The 22,259-nt window shown below is 47.2% G+C and overlaps 4 protein-coding genes across 7 annotated transcripts; 1 reads left to right on the top strand and 3 right to left on the bottom strand.

The window, feature by feature from the left end:
- Nucleotides 1–6,774: 6,774 nt before the first annotated feature.
- LOC109761667 (uncharacterized) lies at nt 6,775–7,797 on the bottom strand. The gene is made up of 4 exons (XM_020320489.1): nt 7,786–7,797; nt 7,459–7,692; nt 7,218–7,370; nt 6,775–7,134 (listed from the first exon to the last, which is right to left on the bottom strand). Exons 1-4 carry the CDS (start codon nt 7,795–7,797, stop codon nt 6,775–6,777), a joined length of 759 nt encoding a protein of 252 aa, XP_020176078.1.
- A 2,378-nt stretch (nt 7,798–10,175) lies between these two features.
- Nucleotides 10,176–11,819, top strand: LOC109761677 (thylakoid lumenal 16.5 kDa protein, chloroplastic). The gene is made up of 4 exons (XM_020320498.4): nt 10,176–10,929; nt 11,045–11,184; nt 11,278–11,350; nt 11,435–11,819. The coding sequence occupies exons 1-4, from the start codon at nt 10,551–10,553 to the stop codon at nt 11,542–11,544; spliced, it is 702 nt and encodes a 233-aa protein (XP_020176087.1). The 5' UTR covers nt 10,176–10,550; the 3' UTR covers nt 11,545–11,819.
- Nucleotides 11,820–11,932: 113 nt separating this feature from the next.
- Nucleotides 11,933–19,992, bottom strand: LOC109761676 (uncharacterized). 4 transcript variants are annotated; one of them, XM_073505015.1, is made up of 9 exons: nt 19,637–19,992; nt 19,318–19,552; nt 18,761–19,221; nt 18,092–18,271; nt 16,692–16,797; nt 13,500–13,682; nt 12,756–13,232; nt 12,566–12,649; nt 11,933–12,263 (listed from the first exon to the last, which is right to left on the bottom strand). In XM_073505015.1, exons 4-9 carry the CDS (start codon nt 18,209–18,211, stop codon nt 12,259–12,261), a joined length of 975 nt encoding a protein of 324 aa, XP_073361116.1. In that variant the 5' UTR covers nt 18,212–18,271; nt 18,761–19,221; nt 19,318–19,552; nt 19,637–19,992; the 3' UTR covers nt 11,933–12,258. The 4 variants fall into 4 exon arrangements, with proteins under 4 accessions (XP_073361116.1, XP_040250471.1, XP_020176085.1 ...); XM_040394537.3 differs by having other exon boundaries at nt 19,318–19,812; XM_020320496.4 differs by lacking the exons at nt 18,092–18,271; nt 18,761–19,221; nt 19,318–19,552; nt 19,637–19,992 and adding exons at nt 17,130–17,214; nt 17,327–17,632.
- LOC109761675 (putative pentatricopeptide repeat-containing protein At5g40405) lies at nt 19,668–22,061 on the bottom strand. Its single transcript, XM_040394536.2, has one exon. It carries the CDS (start codon nt 21,979–21,981, stop codon nt 19,753–19,755), a length of 2,229 nt encoding a protein of 742 aa, XP_040250470.1. The 5' UTR covers nt 21,982–22,061; the 3' UTR covers nt 19,668–19,752.
- Between the last annotated feature and the right edge of the window lie 198 nt (nt 22,062–22,259).

Genomic DNA, 22,259 nt, shown 5'->3' with positions numbered 1-22,259 from the left:
GATGTCGGGGATTCAATCAATCCCGTATTCAATTCCCTTTGTCTATCGGTATGCTACTTGCCCGATATTCGATCGTCGGTATCCCGATACCTTGTTCAATTTCGTTACCGGCAAGTCTCTTTACTCGTTCCGTAACTCACATCATCCTGTGATCAACTCCTTGGTCACATTGTGCACATTATGATGATGTCCTACCGAGTGGGCCCAGAGATACCTCTCCGTTTACACGGAGTGACAAATCCCAGTCTCGATTCGTGCCAACCCAACAGACACTTTCGGAGATACCTGTAGTGCACCTTTATAGCCACCCAGTTACGTTGTGACGTTTGGTACACCCAAAGCATTCGTACGGTATCCGGGAGTTGCACAATCTCATGGTCTAAGGAAATGATACTTGACATTAGAAAAGCTCTTAGCAAACGAACTACACGATCTTGTGCTAGGCTTAGGATTGGGTCTTGTCCATCACATCATTCTCCTAATGATGTGATCCCGTTATCAACGACATCCAATGTCCATGGTCAGGAAACCGTAACCATCTATTGATCAACGAGCTAGTCAACTAGAGGCTTACTAGGGACATGGTGTTGTCTATGTATCCACACATGTATCTGAGTTTCCTATCAATACAATTCTAGCATGGATAATAAACGATTATCAGAACAAGGAAATATAATAATAACCATTTTATTATTGCCTCTAGGGCATATTTCCAACACCAGGTGCGTGAGTTGCGAAACTATTCCACATTGTTTCAAATGAAGACCAAACTCGTAACTCAATTATTCGTCTCCGCGATCAGATCGTAGAAACTTTATTTTCTAGTTACGATGATTTTCCACTTCACTCTAAAATTCGTTGAACTTTTCAAATGTTTCAGACTTATGTTTCGTCAAGTAGATATACCCATATCTGCTCAAATCATCTGTGAAGGTCGGAAAATAACAATACCTACCGCGAGCCTCAACACTCATCGGATCGCATACATTAGTATGTATTATTTCCAATAAATCAATTGCTCGCTCCATTGTTCCGGAGAACGGAGTCTTAGTCATCTTGCCCATGAGGCATGGCTCGCAAGCATCAAGTGATCCATAATCAAGTGATTCCAAAAGCCCATCAGCATGGAGTTTCTTCATGCGCTTTACACCAATATGACCTAAACGGCAGTGCCACCAATATGTTGCACTATCATTATCAACTTTGCATCTTTTGGCATCAATATTATGAATATGTGTATTACTACGATCGAGATTCAATAAACCATTCACCTTGGGTGTATGACCACAGAAGGTTTTATTCATGTAAACAGAATAAAAATTATTCTTTGACTTAAATGAATAACCGTATTGCAATAAACATGATCCAATCATATTATGCTCAACGCAAACACCAAATAACATTTATTTTAGGTTCAACACTAATCCCGAAGGTAAAGGGAGTGTGCGATGGTGATCTTATCAACCTTGGAATCACTTCCAACACACATCGTCACCTTGCCCTCAACTAGTCTCTGTTTATTTTGCAACTCCCCTTTCGAGTTACTACTCTTTGCAACTTAACCAGTATCAAATACTGAGGGGTTGCTATAAACACTAGTAAAGTACACATCAATAACATGTATATCAAATATACTTTTGTTCACTTTGCCATCCTTCTTATCCGCCAAGTATCTAGGGCAGTTCCACTTCCGGTGACCATTTCCTTTGCAGTAGAAGCACTCAGTTCCAGGCTTGGGTCTAGCTTTGGGCTTCTTCATGGGAGCAGTGACTTGCTTGCTATTCTTCTTTGGAGTTCCTCTTTCTTTCCCTTTGCCCTTTTCTTGAAACTAGTGGTCTTGTCAACCATCAACACTTGATGTTATTTCTTGATTTCTACCTTCGCCGATTTCAGCATCGCGAAGAGCTTGGGAATTACTTTCGTCATCCCTTGCATATTATAGTTCATCACTAAGTTCTAGTAACTTGGTGATATTGACTAGAGAACTTTGTCAATTACTATCTTATCTTGAAGATTAACTCCCACTTGATTCAAGCAATTATAGTACCCGGATAATCTGAGCACATGCTCACTGGTTGAGCTATTCTCCTCCATCTTGTAGGCAAGGTACTGTCAGAGGTCTCATACCTCTCGACACGGGCATGAGTATGAAATACCAATTTCAACTCTTAGAACATCTTATATGCTCTGTGGCGTTCAAAACGTTTTGAAGTCCCGGTTCTAAGCCATAAAGCATGGTGCACTAAACTATTAAGTAGTCATCATACCGAGCTTTGTCAAACGTTCATAACGTGTGCATCTGCTCCTGCAATAGGTCTGTCACCTAGTGGTGCATCAAGGACATAATTCTTCTGTGCAGCAATGAGGATAATCCTCGGATCACGGACCAAGTCCGCATCATTGCTACTAACATCTTTCAACATAGTTTTTCTCTAGGAACATATCAAAAATAAACGGGGAGCTACATCGCGAGCTATTGATCTACAACATAGTTATGCAAATACTATCAGGACTAAGTTCATGATAAATTAAAGTTCAATTAATCATATTACTTAAGAACTTCCACTATGATAGACATCCCTCTAATCATCTAAGTGATCACGTGATCCACATCAACTAAACCATGTCCGGTCATCACGTGAGATGGAGTAGTTTTCAATGGTGAACATCACTATGTTGATCATATCTACTATATGATTCACGCTCGACCTTTCGGTCTCAGTGTTCCGAGGCCATATCTGCATATGCTAGGCTCGTCAAGTTTAACCTGAGTATTCTGCATGTGCAAAACTGGCTTGCACCCATTGTATGTGAACGTAGAGCTTATCACACCCGATCATCACGTGGTGTCTCGGCACGACGAACTGTAGCAACGGTGCATACTCAGGGAGAACACTTGTACCTTGAAATTTAGTGAGAGATCATCTTATAATGCTACCGCCGTACTAAGCAAAATAAGATGCATAAAGGATAAACATCACATGCAATTAATATAAGTGATATGATATGGCCATCATCATCTTGTGCCTTTGATCTCCATCTCCAAAGCACTGTCATGATCACCATCGTCACCGGCTTGAAACCTTGATCTCCATCGAAGGATCGTTGTCGTCTCGCCAACTATTGCTTCTACGACTATCGCTCCCGCTTAGTGATAAAGTAAAGCAATTACATGGCAATTGCATTTCATACAATAAAGCGACAACCATATGGCTCCTGCCAGTTGCCGATAACTGTGTTACAAAACATGATCATCTCATACAACAATTTATATAATCACGTCTTGACCATATCACATCACAACATGCCCTGCAAAAACAAGTTAGACGTCCTCTACTTTGTTGTTGCAAGTTTTACGTGGCTGCTACGGGCATAGAAATAACCGTTCTTACCTATGCATCAAAAACCACAACGATTTTTCATCAAGTTTGCTGTTTTAACCTTCAACAAGGACCGGGCGTAGTCACACTCGATTCAACTAAAGTTGGAGAAACAGACACCCACTAGCCACCTGTGTGCGAAGCACGTCGGTAGAACCAGTCTCGCGTAAGCGTACGCGTAATGTCGGTCTGAGCCGCTTCATCCAACGATACCGCTGAATCAAAGTATGACATGCTGGTAAGCAGTATGACTATTATCGCCCACAACTCTTTGTGTTCTACTCGTGCATATAATATCTACGCATAGACCTGGCTCGGATGCCACTGTTGGGGAACGCAGTAATTTCAAAAAAAATCCTACGCACACGCAAGATCCATCTAGGTGATGCATAACAACGAGCGGGAGAGTGTGTTCACGTACCCTCGTAGACCGAAAGCGGAAGCGTTTAGTAACGTGGTTGATGTAGTTGAAGGTCTTCACGATCCAACCGATCCAAGTACCGAACGCACGGTACCTCCACGATCTGCACACGTTCAGTTCGGTGACGTCCCTCGTACTCTTGACCCAGCTGAGGCCGAGGGAGAGTTTCGTCAGCACGACGGCATGGTGACGGTGATGATGAAGTTACCGACGCAGGGCTTCACCTAAGCTCTACAATGATATGACCGAGGTGGAAATCTATGGAGGGGGGCACCACACACAGCTAAGACAACTGTCAACTTGTGTGTTCTAGGGTGCCCCCGTATATAAAGCAGCAAGGGGGAGGCCGGCCGACCCTCATGGGGCGCGCCCCAAGTAGGATTCCTACTAGGAATCCTATTCCTAGTAGGTTTCCAACAAGGGAAGAGAGAGGGGAAGGAAGGAGAGGGAGCGAGGGGAGGGAAAGAGGGGGCGCCGCCCCCCTTCTAGTCCAATTCGGACTCCTCAAGGGGGGCGTGCGGCCAGCCCTATGGGCCCCTCCTCTCTCTCTCACAAGGCCCATGTTGGCCCATTAGTTCCCCTGGGGTTCCGATAACCCCCCGGCACTCCGATATTTATCATGTGACCCTCGGAACTCATCCGGTGTCCGAATAACATCGTCCAATATATCAATCTTTATGTCTCGACCATTTTGAGACTCCTCGTCATGTCTTTGATCACATCCGGGACTCCGAAATACCTTCGGTACATCAAAACGCATAAACTCATAATACCGATCGTCATCGAACGTTAAGCGTGCGGACCCTACGGGTTCGAGAACTATGTAGACATGACCAAGACTCATCTCCGGTCAATAATCAATAGCGGGATCTGGATGCTCATATTGGTTCCTACATGTTCTACGAAGATCTTTATCGGTCAAACCGCATAACAACATACGTTTTTCCCTTTGTCATCAGTATGTTACTTGCCCGAGATTTAATCGTCGGTATCTCAATACCTAGTTCAATCTCGTTACCGGCAAGTCTCTTTACTCGTTCCATAATGCATCATCCCGTAACTAACTCATTAGTCACATTGCTTGCAAGGCTTATTGTGATGTGCATTACCGAGAGGGCCCAGAGATACCTCTCCGACAATCGGAGTGACAAATCCTAATCTCGATCTATGCCAACTCAACAAACATCATCGGAGACACCTGTAGAGCATCTTTATAATCACCCAGTTACGTTGTGACGTTTGATAGCACACTAAGTATTCCTCCGGTATTCGGGAGTTGCATAATCTCATAGTCATAGGAACATGTATAAGTCATGAAGAAAGCAATAGCAATAAACTAAACGATCATTATGCTAAGCTAACGGATGGGTCTTGTCCATCACATCATTCTCTAATGATGCGATCCCGTTCATCAAATGACAACACATATCTATGGCTAGGAAACTTAACCATCTTTGATTTACGAGCTAGTCAAGTAGAGGCATACTAGGGACACTCTGTTTGTCTATGTATTCACATATGTACTAAGTTTCCGGTTAATACAACTCTAGCATGAATAATAAACATTTATCATGATATAAGGAAATATAAATAACAACTTTATTATTGTCTCTAGGGCATATTTCCTTCACAGGTTCCTCCACGATGGCCGGAGTGGCGAGATCCGCCACGAGCGACGAGATCTGGCACCACGCGGCCGACGCCATCGCCCAAACCCACCGTCGACCGATCCCGCCGCCGCCGGGAGCCCGCACGCTGCCGGGAATCCCACACCCATGGATCTGGGTGCCCGTGCACTGCCGCGAGCCCGTCGCCTCCGAGATCCGCCACATCGTCGGGAGGACCGCACCCCACGGATCAGGACGTCCGCGCCGCCGTAGATCCGGGAGAGGGAGGAGAGACCCTCCGCCGCCGCCGTCGCACGCACGGGCTTTGCCCGGCGCCGACCATCGGCAACGGTGGAGGGGGAGAAGGGCGCTGGAGGGTTACTAGGCAGCGGCGGCTGAGCCCTCCCCAGCCGCCCGCGGGGGAGGTGTCGCGAGAGGACGCTTGGAGGGTTACTAGGCGTCGCGGCCTAAAATTCATTGAGATGATACGTAGTTTTTTTGAAGGGGGAAGAACTCCATGCCGACATGCACATCCAACATCTTCTACATAGAACTTACCATCAGGGATATGATCCCATAGAACAAGTCATGCTGTCAATTGAAATTTAGCATGGTTCGCAACCAGATAACACATATGTGAACTTAATTGAGATCAAAATCAATAACAACAAGCACATTTTGACTTGTGTAGTGCTTTCTACCCGCATATGTCGCAGTCTGTGAGTTTGGCACTTTAGCAATCACATGACTATCATCTATTGCGCCAATACAATCCTTTCATGGCATGAAGACTATTATGGCTCACAACAATATAAGCATATCATTCGAAGAACTAATAGGAAGTATTGCTCAACTTGAAATATGGATACCGTCTATAGCTCATGTGTATCTTCATAGGAGTCTGACTAGTAGGTGCCTTGATCACCCCTCCTCTCAGTGTACCAGTGGTGTTTCAAAGATCCGCGTCGGAGACCTACTCCCAGCCCACAACCACACATTAGATTAGATGAAAACCTTCTTTGTAGCCAAATTTCTCGAGGGAGGGGTGATGACGATGGACGTCTTCGGCTCGCTTCAATGCTTGTAGTCGTCGCTATGTGGGATGTGGATGTAAGTTTTATTATTTTTAGTATTCGTTATACTACCATAATTGATGAATAATAAATTAAAAGTTTTCCAAAAAAAAAAGATCTCAAAGGTTTACATACGCAAAGAGATTCATACTGTTATTATTCTTTGTCAGCCTCCAACAATTGATTCGGCTGTGTCACTTGCTCTATTACTCCAAGGGCCTCTGTAATCGAGCAAAGTGACACAACCGAACCAATTATATCATTATCATTTCATAATAAAAACGTGTCGTCGATCAATCTGTAGACTCCAAGGGCCCCCCGTAGAAGAACTGGCCATCGGCCATGTCAGTAGCCACGTAGATATTCGGATCAGTCATGTACGTCGGCAGTTGTCCCGTCACCGGCGAAGCGTTGCCGCTCCGGTCGATGAACTGCACGTCACTGATGGACGCGGCGGCCACGTTGGTGGGGAGGTAGCCGCTGCCCATGGGAGCCAGGTCCGTGGCGCGGGTCTGCACGAAGCCGCCGAACTGGATGCGCGACGCCCGGTCCGCCATCCCTCCGGCGAAGAGTGACCTTGGGAAACGGCCGATCAGCGCCAGGCCGTCCGCGTTGAGCCCGCAGTACGCCAGCCAATCTCCCAGCTCACCGTCCTGCATTACAATTTAGATTAGACTAAGTTGAACGTGGAAATTAGCAGATCTTTGAACGGTGGTTTGGACTGGTATATACGTACCTTGATGACTTTGATCGTGATGGTTTGCTTGGGTCCTCCGGGCTGGGAGACGGCCTGAATCACGTCGCCCAGAGCCATGGGCGCGCCCTCTTCAGGCTGGAAGCCGACGGCGCAGTCCGCGTTGCGGCAGAAAGCTCTCTGAAATCCATCACTCTGCGCCACCAAAGTTCACCAAGAATACGATCAGAAATCACTCGAACTCGACACAACACAAACTGGATGATTCCGGCCGGTCGCTCACCGTCCAAGTAGCGGCCAGGCGAGTGCGGGAATCGCCGTAGACGGACGGCGCAGCCTCCCAGCCGATCTGGATGGCGTTGTAGTTGGCCGCCGCGCCGTCGCCGTCGTGGATGAGCCAGACCGAGGCCAAGCTGTACTGCTCAGGGCTCAGAGCCAGGCCGTACACGTCCAGCGTCATGATGAAGCCGTAGTAGCCCTCGTCCGATGCTTCTGCTGCTGCCTGGTGCTGCGCAAACTGCAAACCAGAGAATTATAGTACTACAGAAAGAATGATGGTTCTTTGCATATACTGGGGTATATCTCTACGACCAGTCACCGTATTACGTACGTAGCCTATCATGGCGTCACCAGATTCAGCGTCGAGTGGTGAAACTTGACCGAGCAGCCATCTCTGGATCGTTTCGTTGCTGGACCTTTGGGCTTCCACCTGAGTCGATCATCAACGAACCGACGTGCGAAAATTGGAGAACTATTGTAAAAGCTGCTGATAGACGTAATACGTACCGCCAGATCGACCGCATAGCGTAAGTGTTTGCTGCAAGAAACTCCATTGACACCAAGATACTACTCTACTTGCCTGCTGTTTGGTTGGGTGGAGCCGAGAAGCATTGGTTCCGCAGCCGGCTAAAAGCGCCATCCACACGGCTGCAACGAAAGTAAATACGCACCCATCGCCTCGGCTTGCTTCGTGGAATTAATCACGGGGAAGACAACGCCGGCGTAGTCGATTGGCAAAGACCGGCGCCGCACGAGCTTTTATATGGGCGCGCGGTTCATCGCGTCGATTATTTTTCCTTTTTGGAGAAAAGATTCCTTAACATTTTTTTGGAAAATCTTGGGTAGGAGTAAGATGAATGCCCTTACATCCGGCAGTATGCATTAATTGGGGTGTACGTAGTTGCAGTTCAATTTTTGGAAAGGTAAAAGCTGCCCAATAACAACAGTTACGGTTCCACGGATTTGATCCATATGCGATTTTGGACTCTTCTGATCTCTGCTCGTTGCTTACTGTTCCCTCCATTTACAATTATAACATGTTCTAACGTTTTCCTGATTCGGATGTATACAAACGTATTTTAATGTTCTTGTTCACTCATTTCAATGTGCATTAGTCTATATTGAAATATTTAAAACATCTTATAATTTTGTACGATGAGGTAGTGTTTTCGGTTAAACATGAGATAAGTACATTGTGCCTAAACTTGCGCTCGATGATCAATTTTTTTTTCTTGCGGGAAACTTTTGGTCTATTCATTTTCAATCATGGTAGTATTGTAGACACCAGAAATAATAAAAATTATATCCAGATTTGTAGACCACCTAGCGACGACTACAAGCACTAAAGCAAGCCGAAGGCGTGCTGCCGTCATCGCCCCTCCCTCATCGGAGCCGGGCACAACTTGTTGTAGTAGACAATCGGGTCAGAAAGTCGTCATGCTAAGGCCCCATAGGACCAACGCACCAAAACAACAACCGCCGCCGATGAAGAGAAACTTAGATCGAAAGGATCCAACCTGAAGACACATGAACAAAGACGAACAAAGATCGGATCCGAGCAGATCCATCAAAGACAACCACATACCGAATCTCGCGAGATCCGCCAGAGACACACCTCCACATGATCTTCCAAGATGCTAGACGCACTACGGGGACGAGGGCCGGTGGGGGGTACTTTATTCCATCTTCAGGGAGCCGCCGTCGTCTCGTCTTCTAAACAGGACACAAACTCTAATAAAACTTGAAGAAACACCTAAAAACGAAGCTCTCACGCCGACAAAGGCCGGGATCCACCACGCACCCATGGCCATAAATCCATAAGAGACGTGGTAGATCGGCGGCATCGCCGACGGGGGTAGAAACCCTAGCCGCCTTTCCTTAGGAGGAGAGACGTAGGGAGAAGATTAACCATGCTCGATGATCACTTTGATACCTAAAGTTATAAAACACACGGAACTCAACCTTGCATCAGCGTGCGAATACAGTTCCTCCTCCCATATAAGCTACTAGAGTGGCGCGCGGACGTATATTATTGGCCCATTGTCAGTGGATGGGAGTTGGGGAGGTGTTGGGTTTTTTTTGTAAGGAAGGCGCTCCTAAAATTATCAAATTTATCTGTTTTCTTATTATGGAACTCAAAAACCAAAGGACAAATTCCTCAATTGTCCTATGATCCATTTCTTTAAATGACATGGATGAACAGTGTGACCATAGAAAAATATCACATTATTCCTATATTTTTTCCTTCATATTTCCTACAAAATCAAATGGGCCCTTTTTAAAGGGAAATCAAATAGGCCTTTAATACTCTATTTTTTAGGATAATAGGCCATTAAATACTATGAGTATGTGTGTTTAACTCTTTTTTAACACGGTACAATATAGATGCTCACATACACAATCATACACTTACGCCTATGAACACATACACGCATACCCTATACCCCTATGCCCACCTCCGAGATACTGAGCCGGCACAATATCTTGAGATTGACAAAGTCATCACAGACGCCTCATAGTCGAGGGAGACATCTGCTCTCATTGAACAAATATCGTCGAGAAGGCTAAAATAAATTCAGTAAAATGCAAGCATCAATGCTAAGCCTAGCACTTGAACTTTGGTGGGCTAATTCCACCACAAAGAAAATAATCATGCGAGGTACCCTCCGTACCCTCTGTTCCCAATGTTTAACATTGTCCTTCGTATCTGCTGCGCGCTCCGCCTGTGCACGCGCCGATGTGCGCGTGTGCGGGACGTGACCTACGTACGCGCGGCGCGGAGGCGGCTGGTGCCCCGGCTGCCGCGCGCACCCGACGCGGCCAAGGGGGTTCGTTCGTCGTCCGCGAGAGGCCACAGCCCACGCACGTAGTACGTGTCTCAAAGCGTCTCCCTGCCCACACTGGCGCGGCCGACGACTGAGGCTAACCCGTCTGTGGCTGTGACGATCGCGGCGAGATATAGCGAGGATAAGGGGAGGGACACGCACTTCCATCCCATTCGACCATCTCATTCCGCATTCCGATTTCCCCACACGACGCCGGCCGCAGTTCCTCACCAACCTCCTGAGCGAGCCAAGCGCTCTCTCCGTCGATCGTATGGTTCCCATGGTCACCGAGGCGTGGACGCTCGCCGGGTGCGGCGGGGCCGCGGCGTCCAAGCCTTTGCCGGCTCAGGACGTCCCCGTGCTGCTGCATCCTACCGCCAAGAAACCCGCCTCGTCGAGAGCGGTGGCCGTGGCGAAGAGCGCAGGCCAGGATGGCCGGCGCGACGCCGCCGTCGTCGGGAGGCGCCGGGGCATCGCGTCGTGCCTGCTGGCCGCGCTCGCGCTGGCCGGCTCCTCCTCCGCCGGCGGCGCCGCGCGGGCCGCCATCCTGGAGGCCGACGACGACCTGGAGCTGCTGGAGCGCGTCAAGGAGGACAAGAAGAAACGGCTCCAGAAGCAGGGGATCATCAACTCCTCCGCCGCCGAGACAGGTCGGTCAGCTTGTGGTTACTAAACACACTAATAGCTTAGCTGCATGTAATAACCATCTGATCAATGCTCTACGAATTAGTACTCATAATACTAGCAATTAATCCTTAACCACAGGGTACTTGCAGGACCTGGTGTACAAGCTGAGCAAGGTGGGGCAGGCCATTGACAAGGACGACCTCGCCGCCGCCGGCGACGTCCTCGGCCCCGCCTCCGACGCGCCGTGGGTGCAGAACGTCAATGCAGCTTTCTCCAAGGCAAAACCCTTGTAACAAAAACACAGATACTTGCACACAGAACTGTTTTGACTGCAATTCCAACTGATTTCTATCACTGTATGTGCGCAACAGTTCAGCTCAAGCACCGAGGAGAAGAGTGCAGTGGACAGCTTCAACTCCTCGCTGTCCTCCTTATTCACATCAGGTATGTACTTCTTCATCAGTTCTTCGCTCTAGCACTGGAAGAATTAGGAAATGGTGATCATCTCGCTTTCCGTTCTTGTTGTAGTGAGCAAGAGCGACATCAACTCGTCCAAGTCGGCGTTCGTATCGTCAGCGACGGCGCTGGAGAAATGGGTGGAGCTGGCCGGACTCACCGGCAAGCTCAAAGGCTTCTGAATTTTCCGAGACAACTGAATTGCTGTCTGACGAGTACATACCTACCTACCTACCTGGAGATGATGTTTTCCTTCAAGCGCTGGCTTGATGTTGTTCTCCATGCCACTGATACATGTATCGATTCTATCATAACCACGGCTTCGACGGAAGAACAATCTGTTAGAATCACAATTCCCGCTGTTTTTCTTCCCCTTGTTGAGATGTAAGACACTGTTCGTGTCAAGAAATTGTTTGCAGTGTATTAGGATATTAAGCAAAAATAAAAAGTTTCTCTATGTCTCTCTAGTGCCTGTTTGCAACATATTCATGCGTGTTTTCGCACCGAGATTCCGATGTGGCGCATATATGAAACTGATGTATGTTCATGCTAAGTTCCTGACCATAGCCATCACAAATCAAACTCTCTCGTCAGCATTCACTTGAAATTAATAAACTTCTGTTGTACATGCCAGACAAGAACATAACCCATTAACCCAGCAAATTTAACATCACAGCTACTAATGCTGATCTTACAGCACAACACCAATGTACAAGGCAGGGCACAACTACAATACCTTCGGCAAGCGACCGGGGGCCAGATCTGCTGCATCTTTTGATCAAGTTACAACTCATCCCATACTCTACATTACAAGACATCGGAACTGATAAGGGAAAAGGCTAGCATGAAAGTTGCTCAAGTTCTCCATGAATATGTACAAAAAGGTGGGTAGCTGCTCAGCCTGCAGACACAGCATAAGAAAATACAAGGGAGAAGAACTTCAGTTGATTAAATTAGTTCTCTCATAAGAAGTGTCTAATAGCTGTAATAGCACACTGCTAACATGCACCCACAGCATGTATAATAACTGAAAAATACACATCAAGCATGCACAGACAGTCGCAGGCACCAAACTAATGCAAGAGGACCCGGGGCCTCTCAATTTTCGAAAAAAAAAAGAAGTAATTACAGTGGAGGTGGTGGCATGCGCTAATATAACTCATGGCTGGCTCTGGAAAAGAAGACTGGACGAAAATGGATTACCTGTATGTTCTCCACCTGTAGAATCTGAGAAGTTATTTGGCTCAGATGAGAGAAATGGCGACCTGCCATAATTCTCTAATACTTCTGCAGACAACAAAATGGTAAACAAATAATGTATACAGCCAATAGACTTTAGGTGAAAAGGTACTAAAAAAACAAAGCAATGGAAAACTCTCTCCTATTAATGTACCTGTATTTTGATTGAACCCCTCTGTTAAGTCTGAAAAACTGAAATTCCGGGGAATCTGGCTCAAGAAGCCAAATGACGATGACTCCATATCCAAAAGTGCATCATTCAGTGGTTGCCCGTTCAAATCTGAGCTGCTAAAGGAACCACCCGAGGCATCGCCAATTGATTGGCATGATTCAAGGAAAGCGTTCCCACAGAAAGCAAAATCAGCGTTGCTCGAATAGCTTGACTCTGTCTTTATTGTTGTACCATTATTATCTGCACCATACAGCAGAGCAGATGCATTTTGGGCTGGTAGCACGTTGGTTGAAGCATCCATGCTACTATGAGGACCATGAATGTCTTTACCACCATAAATTGAATGATCACCAGATGATGTTCCATTTACTAAACCACCTGAACTTCCATTGCGCATCACACCATTTGGCATTGCAGATATGGGACCAGACTCTGGTAAAAAGCACGAGTTTTGCTTCACTGAAACAAGGAAAATAGCAGACCATGTTAAAATGTTATTGATCAGCAAGTCAATACAACATGGAAAGCAGAGGCAACAAACATAGCCCTCTTGAGCAGCAATACCACTTTGACAAAGTAAACATAAACTTCTTGAGTAAGTTAGAGACTACTTTCCACTTGTTTCTACATTACTTAAATGGTGAGAGAGAATTACATTATCACACCAGATAAAGACAAAGAGACACCACAGAAAGCTCTAAAGCTGGGAGGAAAAAAATGTCTTACATGTTGTGGAGTTGGAGCCATTAGTAAGAGGCATAGAAGGGATCCCTGAAGAATAGTCTTTGTTCATAAGCTGGAACTGATCCTCAAGAAGCTTGTTGAAGGCCGTTATTTGATTCTTAAGCATCAGCCTCAAATAGTATGCCTTAAAAAATTCACGGTTCTCTTCCTCAAGTTTTTGCCAAACTGGAAAGAACAGAGTAAGAACAAAACATTAAGGAGAATAACAACAGAAGAAACACACATTTCTACGAAGGGTGCAATATACGAGGGGATCCTTGAAGTTGTGGGGTGGTTCGTCTAGGTTCGTGTACCCCCAAAGTGCATATTAGGTCCCTGGTGTGCCATAAATCATGTCCTTAACGGACCAATGAGGCGATTTCATGCCAAACATGTGCAATCGAAGGTTGCACCAACACATTCAAAACTACAGAAGTTCGTTTTGTTTTATACAGCAGAACTGCGATATACAGTTACATACCACCCATAATCATAGTATTATGGCATCCCATCTCGTCACCATAACAAGGATAATACCGGTGTGGTGCCTGTCAAGGCCAAGACGGTGACCCTCGCAACAAAACATGCCTGTGGCGTCCGCCACAGAGGCATGGTGTCTATTTGCAATCAAAGTGGCGAGGTTGGAGTCGTCTTATGCGATTTCCGACGACACGAGCAGAGTGCATGGAAAGTGGAAGCAGGGGTGGGAGGGAAATAGCAGCCAGGTACGAGAAATAGCCAGGATGGCAGGGAATCATCCTTCTCTCTGGCCAGAGAGAGAGAGAGAGAGAGAGAGAGAGAGAGAGAGAATCGGCCATTGGGCTTCTCTCTGACCTTGCTGTGGCGGCCCGCACATCTAGTTCCACCATCCCCCATCCAGTTCCGCCCAGTTCCAGGTCGGAGGCGCGTCTTCCCGTCTGTCACTTCTCCGCCCAGCTCCAGGACGGAGGCGAGCATCAGCGCCACCTCCTTCCATCCCCATCCACTGATCCACAGATCGATGCAGGTGCAGCACACCTCTCCAGCCAGCTTCAGCGCCAACTCCGGCGAGGTAAGCTAGCCCTCCCTCCTCCTCCTCCCCTGTCTTCTTCCTGCCTCTTCCTCCCCGTCTCTCTTCTTCCCCTATGCTGTGATGCCCTCCTCCTCTGCTGGGATATGCTCTGTTTCTTTTTCTGCAAAGCTCTTCTGTTCTGTACATGTTGTGACTAATATATATGTAGAAATACAGTGCATACTTTAATCTTACTGCCTTTGATTATTTAATCTTGCTCATTGCAATCCACATGTACTGCTAGTATATCTGTGGGCAGTGGCTAGTGCAGTGCATCTTCTCTGCTTATTTAATCTTGCTCATTGCTAATTGCCATGTAGAGTTGTGAACTGAACACATTTAGCATATACTTTAGTGGTGCAAGTGGAAAGAAGACAGTGTGTGCTACATGGCCAACAACAAGGTATAGTCATGTACAACTCAATTAGTGAATTAACTTGTTATCAACTTGTCATATAAAGTTAGGTTTTTCTATGTAGTGATCTAATTTGCTACCACACAAAGTCAGGACATGTCTATGATGTCGCCTCGTCATATGCCATAAGTGTTAAGAGTTATGAGCAAAGTCGGTCACCACAAGATTCACTACGGCATAAAAACTATGCCCATAATTGGCTTGGCAAATATTTTTAAGTATTAGATTGATATGGAGCTTTGTGTCCCACTGCTTGGTAGTTACACATGCATTTTCAGTAACAAAATCCTATTGCCAGTTCAGAAAGTCACGGGCAGCTTGTTAGAACTTACAAAGTTGATGCTATGATTCATATTTTGTGACTTGTGTTCCACAAACAGGCTATATGTTACCAATTACTTAATGATCTATCTTTACTAAAACTGAATGTTGTATTTCCACTCAAACTTCACTAGCAATTGTAATGAAAATGAGCGGTGTACAAAATATTCGCTGACAGATCAGTTAACTGGCCAATTAATCCCTGTTCAGTGGGCCACCAAGTAGCCGATTTACTGATTTATCAGCATAACTGGCTGATTCACCTATTAAACCCCTACATGCCAGCCGGCCGAGCAGTTACCAGTTAGCGATTTCCTGAACATTTTAAATGAGTGGTCCTAATAAACCAGGTGTGCTGCCTATTGGTGGTTAAGGAAACAGTCTTTGATTCACTCACCTAAGTCAAACTAAAGCTCCAACACAGAACGGGGTCAAAGAGAAGGCTTTGATGACCTTTATGTAGGCCAGAAGGGTTTTCAGCAACTTTGCAAAAAACATGGGCGCTATATCTTTCACCAGGTGAGTCACATTGACAAAAGAAGACACAGAAGTGGGATTGGGATGGCTAATTAGCAAATTATTCCACATTAGGGGCATTGAAGTGCACTTCGAGAGTACAGGGACCCAGGTGAACTGATGCCATAAGTTTGAGGACTTACGAGATAGAATGAGATTTAATATTTTGGAGGGATGAAAGAGAATGCTCATGAAGTTCGGGGAATTTTATCCATGCCAGTTCCACTTAACATGTTCAAACATTTTCACATGTACGCTACTTAGTAGGTCTGTTATCATGCTAATGGAGCTACAGTCCACTGGTAAACCTTCAGCACAAAGCAGCTCATGCAAATCAATCTTCAAACAATTGGGATGTTGAACATGAATACATGATGTCTTGTTTGTGTTATTTGCCAACAAAGTCCACATTATGAGCCTATCAACTGAATCTTCTACATCTACACAAGCATTCTGCTAGTGCTTATGTTGTGTCGTCAAGTTGCACAATTTCAAGGCACAAATGGGAACTAGGAAATATTTCTGTTGGCATAAATACATAAGGAGGCACAAATGAAGAGAACATATTGTGGTTTGCAAGATGTTTCCATTATGTTACAGAATTATGCTAATGAATTCTGAGAGGTCAAAAGGAGGGGAACTGAACATTTTCTGCCAGGTTTATTTTAAAAACAGAAGATTTATCTAGCCATCATATAACAATTCTTGACGCAACACTGGAGACATGGTTTGTACCAAAAGCATTGATTTATTCTGTGCAAACCAGAAACTGCCCACGGTTTCAGCCATCCGTCCAATTACATATATGAACTATGATGTTGTTTACCAATCCTGGGAGCTCATAGCTACTAGGCTAAAGATATTTCTGAGCGTATAAAGTAAAGACCATTACCAAGTTCAGTAAAGCTCGGTTCTATCTTGGCCTCAAGGGAGAGGGTATCAATCACTTCTTTCTGGTTCATATACAGCTGGAGACAGCGCTCGATGAGATTCTGGACCTGCACCAGCAGTTACTAGCAACATGAGTCATCGATACATGCAAGCAACCACTTACTAATTTTAACTATCACATATGCCGAAACAAGAGCCATGAAAAGTCAGCTCCCCAACCCACAAGCAAAAAAAAAAACAAATATCAGTTGCCTGCTACTTTGCGTTTCAGCATCAACAAGCAATAGCACATGTCGCGCATGATATATTGACCTAGGCCGCAGCTAGCTTGAACGGAAAGGAATCAGCAGAAAAATGAACGAGAATGCAGCAGAGCAGAGGTAGTGTTAGTCAGTTGTGAAATGATGATACTGACGAGCTGTATGTCCTGGCGAGAGACCTTGCGGACGTCCTCCCCCGACATGTCGCCGCCTGCGCGCTCCCTGCTCCAGCCCTAATCCCTTCCTCGGCCCCTTCCGCTCTCCCTGGTAGGAACAACCGAACAAGCAACCAAGCTTGGGGGTGAGACCCGGGGCGGATCTAGACGACGCACCCAGAAATCACGAAGGCCAGCGTGGGATGGACACGAGCTCATACCTCAAACCCAACGGCGGGATAGAGGCTGGGACGGGGTGGGGGGTAGACAGCAGGAGCGCGGCGTGCCGCCGGCGAGGAAGAGCGGGACCGGCGACGGGCGTTGAGGCGGGGGCGGGGGCGGGACTGAGGCGTCGGCGGTGAGACGGCACGGCGGCGGAGTCGCAGGGGGCTCGGGCTGATCGATCCGGTCTTGTTGGCTATGCGAGGAGCTGGGAAAAGGGGGCCGGAAAGGGGGTGGGGAAGAAGAAAGGGGAGGAGCGACGGAGCAAGTGGTGTGGTGTGGTGTGGTCTGGATGGGGAGAAAGCGGGCCGGAGGAGGGCCCGGATTCCTAATCTGCTGCTAGTGATGAGGCTTTTCGCACGGAATCTGCTATCAAATACAGTGCCCTCAAACATACTCCGGAAAAAGAAAGTTTTGGTGGGCTGGAGATTCTCATAGATCGCTGTAAATAAATAATAGTGGGAAAACACTATCGAAAGGGTTTGGATTGACCAAGCATGTTACTGTTGCTAGGGTTAGTTATATGCAAGTACTTTCAGCAAATAGGCAGTAGAACACATACACCTCTGTGTTTCAGTGTCAAAATAATAATAATCGGTGTAGTGTTCAATCAAGCAAATGCACACTATATTCGGCCCGTGATCATCAGCCCGGTCCAACCACCGTAAAACAGAAACCAGATTGTTGGTGAAGAACAAAATATAGGCTTTCCCTAAATAAAATATATGTACACAAAAGGCGCATTATATATGTTTCAGACACACCAGTTTCTGCAGTGGACTTGCCAGCGATGCTGCGATGTATCCATCCTCCTGCACCGGCCCCTGTACCCCACCACACTGAAATGCTCCATCCGATTCCCTTCCCTGCGCTACCAAGCCCATTCAACTTGTGTCTCAACAGCTCAACTCAAAGCACCCCAATCTGAAGCAGACGATAGTTTCCTGCAATGGTCAGGCAGGCAGGCACCTGAATCAGTAACACAGAAACCAGATTAAAGGGTTGAAAGTTGAAACTCCACACTTCAGCGAAGCCAGATCGGGACAGACGGCTAAAATTATAAAGGCAAGTGAAGTTCTCATCCCTGAGTCAAACATGGAAGAAATGATCAAGGTTCAGAACAATCAATGGTCTGACTGGCAGGTGACGTGTTCAGATCAGGCCGCTCAGATTCGAGGCCCAAACTAATCCAGAATACAACTAGCATTGAGCATGTCCCGACATATAAATAATTAAAGAGAGGTCAGCAAGAAAAATAATGCGGTTTGTGCGAGGATCAGATTCTTGCCAGCTCGGTAGGATGACAAGAAGATTCACGATATGCTGTTGGGAGAAATGGCATCTCGAGAGAGTAACCGGCTATGGCGCCGATATGGTTTTGATCTCATGCACTAAACTACAGGTCTCATCTTGGTTAAGCTATGGGCACTGACCTTCACTTATTGGCTTCTTTGCCCACATGGCATCTCTTTCATCCTTGCAGCACTTATTTTTCTTGTCCACAACATCTTAAAAGAAGTTTGATACCTGCAAAATGGTGTCTGGATGTTTCCCCAACATCTAGAGAAGTCACCCAGGGGCTTGCTGGTTTGCACCATGGTCGATGGGTTAGCCAGCCTTGGTTCGATCCACAGCTCTACCTTAATAATATTGATGATGACTAGTTCCTCCTGGGTACCACTCCTTTTGACTTCTCCCAGCATCTATCAGCATGTTTGCAGCTCTCTTTCCCAGCACATTTTCATCATGTGCTTCGTAGCTCCATAAAAGTGAATTCCAGACCTTGGGGAAAGGAAGCCATAGGAATTCCACTTTGCCTCACCGAGCGTCGAGCATGGAATCATGGCTGCAGGGTGCCGTGGATGTGCCACCTCCTTTGTCTACATTTTTTACCCTGAAATGCCACAGAAAAGAAACCACCAGAGTTACTGGGCAGGCCTGTTCAGTAGTCTATATGTCCCACCTAGACTATTGACTTCGGCTTACTTACCCTTGGAGTCACCGGGCTGGCCTTTTCATTAACATGGCAACAAGTGACAGAACTGCAGATCAGGAAACAAGGGCAGCCATACAGATTACACGAGAAGAACATGGATAACATTCACTTCCATCAGTTCGATCTCCACCTGGACTATGTGTGTGATGAATGTTACCATGTGAAGAGGAGCTCATTTCCAGTGAGCCAACTGGTAGGTATTCATCAGTGTGACACAACTGACCTTTTCCTGATAAAGTAGCCAGTGCTCTCAGAAGATGAATATGTGTAATCACTCTAACTTAAATGGCACATCGAAGAGAACAGAGGATACCTTTGGCAACTGGGAATCACGACCTGAAAGCTACTCTGAAGATGGAATAGTATTATGTTTAGTGTTTCCTCATCCTTCAAGCTTTACACCAGGACCAGCGCCTTACAAAACGTTAATCACCAAAAATCATTGCAAGAACATGCTCCACCCCTGAAGTGATGGAACCGACTCCGGTCTCTAACAATGATTTCCCGGTTCCAAAGCCTTGAGATCAACTTGATTGCAGAGTGGCAGTCCTCGCAGACCCGGAGATTCTTTATGATATGAACCGGCAGGTTTGGTGCTAGACTGATGAGGCCAAATGCAATGGCCAATTTCTCACTGTGTGCTAAAAGTGCCTGTTCTTTCTCTTCCTCATCGACATCCACTGTTATCTGCGACGTGATAGGTGAATATCCTACTGACTTTAACCTGCATCTAATCTCCTCCATCATTACAATAATCTCCATTATGCGTGGATGCGATCGGTCACCAACTATAAACTTATGCACCCGCCCAGCCACAGCAATCGAGCTGTAACCTGCAGTCTTCTTCACACCCCTTTCTTCCATCAATCTCCTTATTTTTGATGCATCTTCCCATTGCCTAGAATCAATGTAAATGTTATACATCTGGACATACACAGCATCCTCAGCTGGCTCTAGCTTCAGAAGATGATTTGCAGCATTTCGAGCTAGGTCAACATTCTTGTGGACTCTACAAGCACTCAAGATGGAGCCCCATATCACAGCATTTGGCTGCATTGGCATGGTCCGCACAATATCCATAGCTTCATCCAGAAGTCCACTGCGGCCCAGCAAATCTATCATGCAGCCATAGTGCTCAATTTGGGGGCGTATATTGTGCACCAATCTCATCTCGTCGAAGTACAGACGCCCTTCATCCAGTAGGCATGAATGACTACATGCAGTCAGAACAGCAATGTATGTAACTGAATTGGCATGAAAGCCATCACACTTCATCCAGAAGAAGTGCTCCAGAGCAGCCATACCCATCCCATTGAATGCGAGACCTCCAATCATGGCGCTCCAAGTGTGAACATCTCTCACACTCATCTGTTTGAAAGCAACAGTCGCCTCTTCCACCCTCCCACACTTCATGTACATGTCCAAGAGTGCAGTACCGAGGTAAACATCTCTTTCCACCAGCCTCTGCTCAATGCAAGCGTGCAAGGCCCTGCCCTGTGGCAATGCACCTAAACTTGCTGAAGCAGTTAGAAGGCCCACCATGGTAAAATTATCAGCACGCAAACCATGTCTCCTCATCTTTGTGAAAAGAAGTAGCGCTTCTCTAAGCCGGCCACCATGGATGTACCCAGTGATCAACGAGTTAAATGTGATGATGTCATGGTCCTCCATCTGGTCAAACAGAGAGCGTGCAATGTCAACATGGCCTACCTTGCAGTATCCATCGATCATAGCATTCCATGGCTGGGGTCCTCGGCCCCTACCTAAAGCATCAAAAACCTCCCTTGCACGGCCAATGTTACCACACTTGGCATACATGTCGATGAGCGCAACTACAAGTCTGTCACTCACCAACATCCTCCTCTCCCCAACCAGCATGTGCAGCGAGCATCCAAAATCCAAATCCTTCAGCTGAGCACATGCCGAGAGCACGCCAATCACGGTAACCTCATCCGGTGCAATGCCATCAGAAAGCATGCGGTTGAAGCAATCCACAGCATCAGCGGCCCGGCCAGCACGCGAGTATGCCGAGATCAAACCAGTCCAAGCGACCACGTTCCTCGCCGGAGCCTGCGCCAGAAGGCGCCGCGCATCATCGAGCAGCCCCGTCTTGGCCAGCCCACTGATGACCGTCGTCCAGGCAACCGCGTCCTTCACAGAGGCCTCGTCGAAAGCCCGCCGGGCATCGCCGGGGAGCCCAAGCTCAGCGTACATATGGATGAGAGGGCTCGCGATGAGCGGCACGGCAGAGGGAAGCATGGTACGGAAGCACGCGGCGTGCAGCATCCGGCACAGGAGGACGTGCGCGCGGCCGCGGGAGCAGCACTTGAAGAGGAAGTGGAACGTGAAGGCGTCGGGGGGCACGCCCCCGCGGCGCATACGCCGGTAGAGGAGGAACGGGTGCTCAGGTCCCGAGGAGGCGCGGAAGCAAGCGCGGAGCGCGGTGTCGAAGAGGAAGGTGGAGCAGGGCATTCGGTCGAACAGGCTGAGCGCGTAGCGGAGGTGGAGCGGGTCGCCGGGGGAAATGCAGCTGGCGAGGGAGTTGAGGAGGTGCGCGGCGGAGGGCTGGTTGAGGAGGCGGCCGGAGGCGGTGAGGACAGCGTGGAGCTCCGTGGCCTGCCGGACGGAGCGAGGGGTCGGCCATGGCGCCCGGGTCATCTCACGTCGCGGCTGCTCGCGACGAAGAAAGACGGCCGTGTTTTCTTTATTTTATGATGATGAAGTGGGCTCGTGCTTCTGTTTAGCTGCCCATCTGAATACGTCTCTCATTGTGACACTCGACCAAACTCACAGGCCGGCCCATCTGTCTGTTTTCAACCGGACTTTTTATTTCGATATCACCTCATCTTCTATGCTGCCCCGCCTGGGACTTGGGCCGGAAGAAACAACTCAAATGGAGTTGCCCTATATGCGCCGACCTACTTTCATCCTTCGTT

This window comes from Aegilops tauschii, chromosome 7 (assembly GCF_002575655.3).
Source record: "Aegilops tauschii subsp. strangulata cultivar AL8/78 chromosome 7, Aet v6.0, whole genome shotgun sequence".
NCBI lineage: Eukaryota > Viridiplantae > Streptophyta > Magnoliopsida > Poales > Poaceae > Aegilops > Aegilops tauschii.
This window is presented reverse-complemented; position numbering and strand designations above follow the sequence as displayed.